Source organism: Lonchura striata, chromosome 11 (assembly GCF_050655825.1).
Source record: "Lonchura striata isolate lonStrDom1 chromosome 11, ASM5065582v1, whole genome shotgun sequence".
In the NCBI taxonomy this organism is placed as follows: Eukaryota; Metazoa; Chordata; class Aves; order Passeriformes; family Estrildidae; genus Lonchura; species Lonchura striata.
The window spans coordinates 23,103,429-23,114,537 of record NC_140713.1 but is presented as its reverse complement, the minus strand read 5'-3'; the positions used below and the strand labels follow the sequence as shown (position 1 = coordinate 23,114,537).

The following is an 11,109-nucleotide window of genomic DNA, read 5'->3' as shown; positions in this document are numbered from 1 at the left end:
GGGACTGGTGAGGGACCAGTCTGGCCCTGGCACTGCTCTGGCACTGGGGAACCAGGCTGGAACTGGGACTGGGGATGGGCTGACCTGGCACTGCTCTGGCACTGGGGAGCTGGGCTGGAACTGGGACTGGATCACTCGGGACCGGCCCGGGACAGACCCGGGATAGGGGCGGGATGGCCACGCCCCCTCCCGCCCAGGCCCCGCCCCCGGGTCAGGCCCCGCCCCCGGGTCAGCTGATTTCGGGGAAAGCCGCGCTTTAAGAGAAACTGCGGCGCGCGCCCCGCCGGGACGCTCCTCATTGGCCAGCTCCGCGCGGCCCCGCCTCCTCATTGGGTAGGGCGGGAGAGGGGAGGAGCCGGTGATTGGCGGAGCTTAGAGAGGGCGTGGCGGTGGGCGTGGCCACGCAATATCGCTGCTTTATAAGGTGAGCGCGGGGAAACGGCGGGCGCGGCGCCGGGAGCGCGGAAAGGGGAACGGAACAGGGAGGGGAACCGGTACAGGCACCGGGAGCGGCCGGGAAACGGGGAACAGGCACCTGGAGCAGCCGGGAAACAGGGATCAGGTACCGGCATCCTCCGGGGAGGGCAGGAAAAGGGACCGGCACCGGGACTGGCCGGGGAGCAGGGAACAGGTACCGGCATCCTCCGGGGAGGGCAGGAACCGGCCGGGAAACAGGCACCGGGAGCAGCCAGGGGAACAGGTACCGGCATCCTCCAGGGGAGGGTAGGAACAGGTACCGGCACCGGGAGCGGTCGGGGAGCAGGTACCGGGACCGGCCGGGGAACACGGGAACGGCACCGGCAGCGGCCAGGGAACAGGGAACAGGTACCGGCATCCTCCCGGGAGGGCAGGAACAGGGACCGGCACCGGGAGCGGCCGGGGAGCAGGGAGCAGGTACCGGTATCCTCCGGGCAAGGTCAGGGACCGGCCGGGGGACAGGTACCGGCACCGGCATCCCCCGGAGGAGGGCAGGGACCGGCCGCAGGATCTCGTCCTGTACCGGCATCCCCTGTGAGAGGATACCGGCAAGGCACCGGCAGCGAGCGGCGGAAAGGCGGGGGCAGGTCCCGAGCCCTCCCGGGAAGGGATGCGGGAAGTCCCCGTCGTGTGGTCCCCGAGCCCGGGATGGGCGGGGGGCAGCCGCGGGGCTCCTTGATGTGTCCCGAGCGTGTGATTCCCTCTCGGGGAGGGAGATGGAGCTCCGGCCTCTGGCGGTGTTGGGAAGGAGCTTTCTAGAAGAAGAAGCGTCCTGTTTCTGCGGGATTTCTCAGTTTTGGCATCACTCAGTTGGGTGCTGGAGTCCCCGGAGAAACTGCATGTGCCCCCGTTCCTCCAGGGATGGGCTGTGGCATGTCCTTTGGGACACCCAGCTGGCACGCAGAGCTGTGCCCTCTGTGGTGCTTTGGCCATCCCTAAAAACCAGGGCTTGAGCAGCCAGGGCTGTCTAGAAGGGATGGAATTTGGTGGAGCTGGTGGGAGCCCATGGCAAAGCAGGCACCACTGGTTCTCAGGTTGTGCTGGGAGCATCCTTGTTTTCCACCCAAAATTCTTCCAGTGGGGCAGTAAATAACAAATGAACAAGGGAGAGGCAGTCCTGTGAAATGCAGAGCCCAAAATGCCTGGGAAGTTGATTCAGGAGCTGCTGATCACTTCTGCCAGGCCAGCAGCTCCTGTCGTGGCATGGAGGTGACGGGGAGGCTTGAGCCTGGCACTTTGTGTTCCGTATCCCTGTGAGGATTTGGGATGCAGTTTGGAGCTGCCGTTTGCTCCCCAAATAGTGCTGGGTGAGAGGAGCTGCAGCCCCATCTGGGACAAATCCTTGTGCCAAGAGCAGCCAGGGACAGCTCTGGTCCCCCAGCATGGCCTGCCCGGTGTCACTTGCTTGGGTGACAGCAGAGCTGGGGGCTTGAATCCCCATCCATCCCTCTGCTTCCTCTGTGATTTATCCTGCAGCAAAATAGGAATGAGCAGAGCACTGAGTCAGCTTCTTTTGGGAGAGGAACTTTGGTAGAGTTTGTAGTAACTCAGAAGGAAATTGCCTTGATTTTTAAATTTTTTATTTTTTTTATTTTAGAAGAAGCAGGGGGTAGGGTGGAGATGTGGGGTGGAGATGTTCTGATCTCAGAATTATGGAAGCGTGGGATCCCAGAAGGGTTTGGGCTGGAAGGGACGCTAAAGATAATCTCATTCCACGGGCAGACATTGGCACGGGGGGCTTCCAAAAGCTGCAGGCGCCAGCTGAGCTGGGGGAAAACCATCCCAAATCTCTGTGCTGGGATGGAAATGGGAGAGCTGACGGGGTTTGGATGATCCCTGCAGGATGTGTGACCGCAACGGCGGGCGGCGGCTGCGGCAGTGGCTGATCGAGCAGATCGACAGCGAGCTCTACGCGGGGCTGGTGTGGGAGAACGAGGAGAAGTCCATGTTCCGCATCCCCTGGAAGCACGCCGGCAAGCAGGACTACAACCAGGAGGTGGATGCTTCCATCTTCAAGGTAGGGACGGCTTGGTGATGCCTTCTCTTGGTGCTGTTGGTTTTGTGCCACGCTCTCGCTGGGTTTTACGGCTTTGAACCTTGCAGGAGATGCTGCACTTGGTTTCGCAGGGTGGTTTTTCTTTTTTTTTTTTTTTTTTGGGATGATTTATTCCTTTTTATCAAAAATTAGGACCAGTTTTAGGTTTTCTCCTGTGTCGTGAGGAGCGGCTTTTGACCTCCTTTAAACTTCTTATCAGCTGCTCTTGATGATTTATTCCTTTTTATCAAAAATTAGGACCAGTTTTAGGTTTGTTTTCAGCATGTTTGAATCCAGGTGTGATGTGAGAAGCAGCTTTTGACCTGCTCTAAACTTCTCATCAGCTTCTCTTGATTTATTAATTTTTATTAAAAATTAGGACCAGTTTTAGGTTTCAGGACTCAAACAGGATGAATCCTGTTTGTGAGAAGCAGGTGTGATGTGAGAAGTGGCTTTTGACCTGCTCTAAACTTCTTATCAGCTCTTGATGATTTATTCCTTTTTATCCATAGTTAGGACCAGTTTTAGGTTTGTTTTCAGCATGTTTGAATCCAGGTTTGACATGAGAAGCATCTTTTGACCTGCTCTAAACTTCTTATCAGCTGCTCTTGATGATTTATTAATTTTTATTAAAAATTAGGACTAGTTTTAGGTTTGTTTTCATCCTGTTTGAATCCAGGTGTGATGTGAGAAGCAGCTTTTGACCTGCTCTAAACTTCTCATCCACTTCTCTTGATAAAATGCTGGATTTATATTAAAAAAACTAAAAAGATTTTGTAGGTAGGCAGGAAGGATTTCACTGAAGGGTGGGGTTCCAGTTTTGGAAAAGGGAAAATTCTATCCTGAAGCAAAATTTTCAGGTCTTCTCTAGGAATTCCCTTCTCTCTGACCCCACTTCCAAGTATCTGTACTGGTGAAGGAGTTAATTTCAGTAAGAAATTACTGAATGGTTTGGGAGCACTGAGTTCTGAGGATAGCCTTGAAATATCTATAAAAGAAATCAATATGTATATTTTAAAAAATATGCGACATTTTTCATTCTTCCTTCAGTGGTAAAATACGTTGTTCTACCAAAGGCACAAATTAAGTTCTGATCTTGGGAAAACCTATTTATTTATTTATTAACTTATCAGCCAGGAGCTGAAAAATGAGGTTTATCTTGATTTTTAATTGAGCAGATATTCCTTGTGCTCCCAGCATCTCCTGACCCGTAGGTGCAGAAGTGAAGTCACGGGTGATGATTTTGCCCTCTGCTTTTTGAAAAACCTGGCTTTTAAAAGCCTTTTTTTTGCATTTCTGAGGCAGGCAGTGCTGCTCTGCACCCCAAAACCCCCCCAGGTGTGGTGGCTGTGCAGTCTAGGAGTGAAACAGCAAATCCCCAAGAGATGCTTGAGAAGGGGTGCAAGATGCAAAATGTGCCACCCCAGCTCTTCCTCCCTGAGAGGCTCTGTAGGGCTCACGGGGAGGATTTTGTGAGGGTTTTTTGTTCATTCTTTGCTTTAGGCTTGGGCTGTTTTCAAAGGCAAGTTCAAGGAAGGCGACAAAGCGGAGCCGGCCACGTGGAAGACGCGGCTTCGCTGCGCCCTGAACAAGAGCCCCGACTTTGAGGAGGTGACAGACAGGTCCCAGCTGGACATCTCCGAGCCCTACAAGGTCTACAGGATTGTGCCAGAGGAGGAGCAGAAGTGTGAGTTGCCCAGGAGAGGACTGAGCCCTGCACCTGAGCGAGCCGTCCTGGCCAGCCCCTGCACCTGCTCTGCTGGTGTCCCCCGGGGTGGCAGGGAGGGGAGGAGAAAGCTTAGGTTGGGTTTATTTAACCTGGAGAAAGGTTAGGTTGGGTTTTTTAACACCTTAAACCCCTAGGAGATACAGGACGGCTGCAGCCTCCTGGGAGCTCCCATTCCCTAAGGATGTTGTAGGGGAAAATTCCACTTTCCCTGCCTGGGGGAGGGACATGAGCCTCAACCTTTTTTTCCTCCCAACCCCTCTGTGAGGATGGTGGGGAGCTGCAATAAATCCCTTTTCTTGCTTGAGGATGGTGGGGAGCTGCAATAAATCCCTTTTCTTGCTGGAGGAGCAATAATTTTGCAGAGAGCTGCCCTGGTGTCCGGTGTGGCTCAGCTCACACTAACTCTATTTGTGGTTAGGGGAGGCTGTGTGCTTTGTCCTTTTTAAGTTAAAAACTTACAAAAAAACCAAAAAAAGAATGAGTTTTGCAGTCAGGAAATCTGCCTTTAGCATCTCTGTCCCCTCCAGCCCGTTCACACAGGGGCTGTGCTGCCACTATGCAAATGGCACTGCAGGTTCCCACCAGCAGCAGCACTGCACTGGGGAGGGCTGGTGGAAAAAAGAGAAGCAGCAGCCCCAGCCCCAGTCTCTGGGGTGCTCAAAAAAACCCCAAACTCTCTCCTCTGCTCCAGCTCTTTCTCTGTCACCAGGCAGGCTTTTGATTTTTCTTGCTGCTGGTCCCTGCGCTGGGGGGAAAAATGAGTTGTAAAGTGATTTTTTACCCCAAACAAGCAGCTCTGGAGGGGCTGTGAGCTTCTCCAAGGTGCTGTTACATGGCTCTGCTGTGGTTCCTGCTTTCCTGACTTTCACTGGGTGAAAGGTTTCCAAAACCCTTCCAGAGGAGCTGTGCTTGGCATGTGTGGCTGTGCTGACTGCAGCCCCACCTCTCCCTCCAGGCAAAGCAGGGGTTGCCAACGGGAGCAGCCTGGCTGATGTCAGCGACATGGACTGCAGCTCCTCTGCCATCGAGGACCTCATCAAAGAGGTGAGGGTCTGGTTTGGGACAGCACTGCCCAAATTTCCTCTGCAAAGCTGCAGCGTTGGGTTTGCAGCTCGTTCAGGTGGTGTGGGAACTCAAAATGTCCCTCAGACATTTTTGGATGTTTTGGGTCGGAAGCATTTGAGACCCTGGCAGGCAGCTGCAAACAGCTGTGATTTTGGGTTTGAACCATGGAATGATTTACCAACCTTGCAGGAAGAACAAGAAGTCACAAAAGTTTAGATATTAGAGTAGAAGTAGCCACAAAGTAGAGGGAAGAATTTTTGAGTGCTGTACAGGGGGGTTTTGGTTTTGTACATGGGGGTCAGAGGTTTTAAGATGGATTTGGGATCTGGGCCTGCCCTGTCCTCCCTCTTTCTTCTTCCTCACCTCCATGTTCTTGGTGATGTTGGCACTCACAGATTGGTTTAGAGTAGAAAAGCACCATTTAATATAGGTAATAGGCATGGGGAAAACTGTAAACATGTAATACGTAATGTACCATATAAAAGATAGAAAAGCACCATTTAATATAGGTAATAGGCATTGGGGAAAACTGTAAACCCTGTGAGACAGAGTGAAAATTTAACACGGTAGAAATCCATTGAAATTTTAGTAAAATGTACCACTTGAAACTTGCTAAATATATTGCTTAGTCTAGTAACTACGACACTAACACAACTACCCCAGCTAAAGAAAAAGAATACAAATTTCCACACTAAAAAATAAGATAAGAAAGACTCCTCAAACCTTGAAACAGACAGGGCAAAGTAACCCAGGAGTTCTTTCTATACTTTCTGACAAAAACTGAGTACAAGTGGAACTAACTATAAGTGTAATGTGAAATCAGCAGAATGAATATGCATTAACCTGTTAGAAAATTCTATACATATAGAAATTAGTAAGAGCAAAAGTACACATGCTCATTAAAAAACAGTAAGTCCCAAGCTACGTCCAAAACACTGTAAATAAACATAACTATTCCCTACAAATCTCTATTAGAATTGTAGAGTTTAATTTTTCATCCACGTTTCACCTGAGTGAGACTTCAAGTTTCACTCTTGCTGGAGGCATCAGAGCTGCTCTGATCCTGGTGTCTGCTGTCCCCCAGCCCTCCTGTGTGGATGAATACCTGGGCATCATCAAGAGGAGCCCCTCACCCCCCCAGGAGACCTGCAGGAACCCCCCAATCCCCGACTGGTGGGTGCAGCAGCCCAGCCCTGGTAAGCAGCCAGCAGCTTGTGTGGTATTTGGGAGATTTTTTTGGGGCAGGAAAAATCTTCCTGTGCGGGGATACGGAATGGGGAGCAGTTTATTTTGTCTTCCTCATTACGAATGTTGGAAGCACCCATCAAGAAATGCAGCTGGGAGCTTTTTGCTGGCATTTCCCATGTTGGGGGTGGGATAGAAAATGGAGGGGTTGGTGGGGGGAGCTGGGGGATTGGGATTTGGGAATTCAGGCTCAGCTTGGCTTTCTGTGCCCGCAGCGTTGCCCCTGATGAGTGGATACTCCAGCTACGAGCAGTATCACTCAGGTAAGGCACCTCACCTGGCCACCAGGTGCTCCTCTCCGGTGCTGGTGGCAGGAGGTGGCTCTGGCTCTGTCCCCCACCTTTAAGCGTGCATAGCTTTGGGTTTAGGAGGTGCTGCACCCTCCTGATGATCCACATTTCCACGCTGGGATGAATCCTGGGTGCCATGGGGGCAGAGAGCAGCAGTTGCTTGGGATGGTGGGATCAGGCAGCCTTTGGAATGGGGGGATCTGCCTGTGGCATGGGGAGGGTGTGGAGCAAAGGCAGGAGGAACAAGTTCAATATATTTCACAGCCACAAACTAAACCACCAGAAGTTCCACCTCAACACGAGGTAAAACTTCCCGTGGAGGTTGTCAGAGTGTTGGAACAGCTGCCCAGGGAGTTGTGGAACGTTCAGAGAGGAATTCCTGGAACAAACCCCACCTGGATTTGTTCCTGTGTCACCTGCTCCAGGTGACCCTGCCTGGGCAGGGGGCTTGACTGGCCCAGACGTCCCTTCCAACCCCAACCATTCCACAATCCTGTAAATACTGGGAGCTGTCCCTTGCTGGCCAGCCCTGGAGATGTCCCTCCACCAAGAGAGAATCGCTCCCAGGAGATTTGGGGACGTGGGCAGGGCAGCGAGGAGCAGGTTGGTCCTTTCCTGATGCACTTCCATCGCCTCCCAGGTTACTCCCAGATGGTGATCAGCTTCTACTACAGCGGGAGGCTGGTGGGCCACGTCAGCACCTCGTGCTCCGAGGGCTGCAGGATCTCCCTGGGGCAGCCCTCGGGCCACGGGGAGAAGCTCTACGCCCCCGATGCCCTGGAGCACGTCCGGTTCCCCTCAGCCGACGCCATCCAGAACGACCGGCAGAAGCAGATCACCAGGAAGCTCTTCGGGCACCTGGAGAGGGGTGTCCTCCTGCACAGCAACAAGCAGGGCATCTTCATCAAGAGGCTGTGCCAGGGCAGGGTCTTCTGGAGTGGCAACACCATGGCCTACAAGGACAGGCCCAACAAACTGGACCGGGAGGAGGTGGTGAAGATCTTTGACACCAACTTGTTCTTCCGAGGTTTGTGAGGGGCCTCCTGGTTTCTTTGGTGTTGGGGTTTCTTCTCTTGCCTGTGGGGAAATAAATCCCTTTATTGGTTGGTTGAAGGTGATCAGCCAGCAGATGTGGTGGACAAGGCTGGGTGGCAGCAGTTTGGGGTGGGGAAACCTTCAGGAGGGTGGAGGAGAGGATGGGAGAACAGGGATTTGACTCTGGCCAGAAGCTCCCTGGAAAAGCTGAGGTAATTCTGGGATCCTAAAGCCTTGGGACCATGCACAGAGGGTTTCTGGAGCTTGAACTCGGCATGAGACCCCCTTGGGCCCTGTGGTGGGGTTGGAAGGGTGGAGCCCTTTTTCCTTGCAGCACTCTGAATCCCTTGCTGCTGCATTCCCAAGGAGGAGCAGGTGACACCACCAGGCCTAGGAAAGGACAGTGTGGCGTTTGGGATCACGTGGCAAATCCCAAAACTGGAGGCTTTGCTTGAGCCCACAGCTTCCTTGCGGGGTGTTTGATGGCAGGGCCGTGTAACGAAGGCTGGCAGCCTCTGGAGGGCAAATCCCAAGTTTTCCTTTGTCCTTGCAGAGCTGCAGCAGTACTACAACAACCAGGGCCGCTTCCCAGACAGCAGGGTCATGCTGTGCTTCGGGGAGGAGTTCCCAGATGCCGTGCCACTGAGGTGTAAACTCATCCTTGTCCAGGTACGGGGGGCTGCCAGGAAAAGGGACCCAGACAGGGTGGGAATTCTGCCAGCAGAGCTCCACGCCCTGCAGCCACGGGGCATTTGGGTGCCTGGATTGGGGTGGAAGTGTGGTGCTTTTCCACAACCTCCTGAGAGCTGCTTGGGCTGCTGATGGTCAAATTCCTGGAGCTGGGTTGGCAAATGAAACTCCCCAATGGCATGAGTTTTGTGAGCTGCAGGGAAGTGTTTCCTACCTCTGATCCTGCATTGGTGTTGGGACTTGTGCCTTTTCCTGTGGGAAATGGGGAAGTAAATCCCTGGACTGGTGGATTTCAGATCCGTCAGTGATGTGGCCAGCAGCTGTGATTGGCAGCAGTGGGGTTGGGAGATCTTAGGAGGGTGAAGAAGGGGATGGGATGTGCAGTCAGCCCTCGTGGCTCTGGTCAGAGTCTCCTTGGAGAAGCTGCAGCAGCTGTAGGGTTGAAAAGGCTCAGGACAGGGGTTTCTGGAGCCTCTTGGGATGTGACAGGGAGGGCACAGGGAGGCTGTGGCATCCCCTCTCGAGCAAGCAGAAACCCACCAGGTCTGTGAGGTCCTGTGGGGATTTTACAAGACCAGAGATGGTCCTGTGCCTCCTGCACAACTCCTGACCTCATCACCTCCTGTTGTCTGGGATGTCTGCCCCAGCGGATCACTCTGGATGTGCTGGGACATCCCCCAGCCTGTCCTTGCACCTCAATATCCCTGCTGGCAGGAGCTCCTGGGGCTGCTCCTTTATTTCCTGGAGGTGCTTGTGGAGCCAGACCTGCTGTGCTGGCAGGACCTGCCCCGCTGTGCTCTGCTGTGTGCCCCCCACCCCATCTCCACTGGATGGAGCAGCAGCAGATGCCCAAAGCGAACACTCCTCACTCAATCCCTGACCTTTTTCCTTTGCCCCAGGTGGAGCAGCTGTACCTGAGGCAGGTGGTGGACGAGGCTGGGAAGAGCTGCAGCTCCAGCCCCATGCTGCCCGTGGCTGAGGAGCCCCAGCACGAGCAGGGCTACCGGATCTTCCAGGACGTCTGCACAACACGGCCGCTCTTCCGAGAGAACCAGCAGATCGCAGTCTGAGCCCTGTCCCCCTCCCAGCCTGCTGGCCTGGGCTCACCCACGCCCACATTAATCCCATCAGTGCCCAAGTGTCCTAAAATGCGACACTCAAAAGAGTCCTTTAGTTTTTTTTCTTTTTTTTTTTTTACTTTTGGAAAGTTGGGTTTTGTTCTTTGCCGTTTCCAGTCTGTAGAAATCCAGAGGTGGAAATTGCCGTGAGCAAACGGGTTGGATGTTCAGTGTTTGTCCTGTAAATGATTTATGATGATAAAAGTGACTGTTTTAGTCCCAGGACTGTCTAGAGCATCCAAGCTGTGCAGGAAGGTCAGGGCTGGCTTTGCTTTGTGTTGCCTTTGTTAATGGCCAGTCAGGCAGAACTAAAAATCAACAGCTGTAACCACCTGCCCCAACAATCTGCAACTCAGACCTTGCTGAGAGCAGCAATTTGATAAGAGTTGACTTTTGGAAAAGCCTTAGAATGCTCAAATTTAGGAAATTATATCCAGGAATCAGCTTTCCCCCTTCAAAGACTCCTGCTGGTGAAAGGCAGGATGTGCCTTCCAAAGAGAACTCCTGAGATCTCTCTTTATTTTTGCTGTGAGATTTATGTGTTTCTCTTTCACACCAAAGTGGATTGAAATTTGGAAACTGATGCAGAGGTTCTATATGCAAATACTGACTATGAAAACTTGGGAATCTTAATTTTTCCTGACCAGAGCCAGAGTTTCTATAAATATATAGAATTTTAATTTTTCAAGATTGCAGCATAGTGTGAATAGCTTGGCTTCACCCTCCCAAACACACGTGTGGGGCTCTCCCAAGCGTGTCCAGGCAGCGTCATCCATGTGTAAATCCTCATTTTCACAGCCTCTGTGTGTGCCCCCAGCTCTGGGGAGCTGCTCGTGCCTCCCAAAGCAGGACTGCACGTGTGTGCGTGCCACCAAAGCTGCCTATTTATTGTATGCCTGAGATTTATTAATTTTTTTGGGTAAATTTTTATATCTCCCTGCAATTAAAGTGCTATATTTTGTATTCCTCTTGCAATGTGGTTTTTGGGTGCAAGGAGTGGGGTCTCGGAGCTGCTGGGAGGAGTCTGGGACCTTTGCCTTGCCCCTAATTTGGTTTTGGTGGTGGGGTCTGTGTTAAGCCTCACTCATCTCCTTCCTCTTCCTGGACTTCCTGGATTCATCTCCAGGCAGGAAAAAAAGGAGTCAAAATGCTGTAATGCAATGGAGGGAGGGAAATGGGGTCACTTGGAGCCCCCCCATTCCAGGGAGGAGGAAGATGTGTCCCTGCTCATCTGCCACAGCCCTGAGCTGCGTGTGACGCTCCAAGGCCATGGGGTGGGGGCAGTTTTTTATGGCTGTGTCCAAGAACTTCCTCTTTGCCTTTTCCCATGGGAAAGGGGAGTGTTTCCCCACTGTCCTGTTGTGGTGCAATCCCAGCTGGCAGCCGGGTGCCTCCCTCATTCCATGTGACCCCTTCATAGGAGGG

General features: G+C 52.8%; 1 protein-coding gene across 1 annotated transcript; it reads left to right on the top strand.

Moving 5' to 3' along the window:
- The first annotated feature begins 450 nt into the window (after positions 1-450).
- Positions 451-10,647, top strand: IRF8 (interferon regulatory factor 8). Its single transcript, XM_021537941.3, has 9 exons — positions 451-562; positions 2,320-2,494; positions 4,016-4,199; positions 5,197-5,285; positions 6,391-6,502; positions 6,767-6,814; positions 7,482-7,868; positions 8,430-8,545; positions 9,466-10,647. Exons 2-9 carry the CDS (start codon positions 2,321-2,323, stop codon positions 9,634-9,636), a joined length of 1,281 nt encoding a protein of 426 aa, XP_021393616.1. The 5' UTR covers positions 451-562; position 2,320; the 3' UTR covers positions 9,637-10,647.
- The last annotated feature ends 462 nt before the right edge of the window (positions 10,648-11,109 follow it).

Bases quoted from the DNA above. Each gene is read 5' to 3' on its own strand.
- IRF8 (XM_021537941.3), top strand. From the start codon at position 2,321: ATGTGTGACCGCAACGGCGGGCGGCGGCTGCGGCAGTGGCTGATCGAG. The intron at 2,495-4,015 runs GTAGGGACGGCT...TCTTTGCTTTAG, and splicing joins TGGATGCTTCCATCTTCAAG to GCTTGGGCTGTTTTCAAAGG. The intron at 5,286-6,390 runs GTGAGGGTCTGG...GCTGTCCCCCAG, and splicing joins TCGAGGACCTCATCAAAGAG to CCCTCCTGTGTGGATGAATA.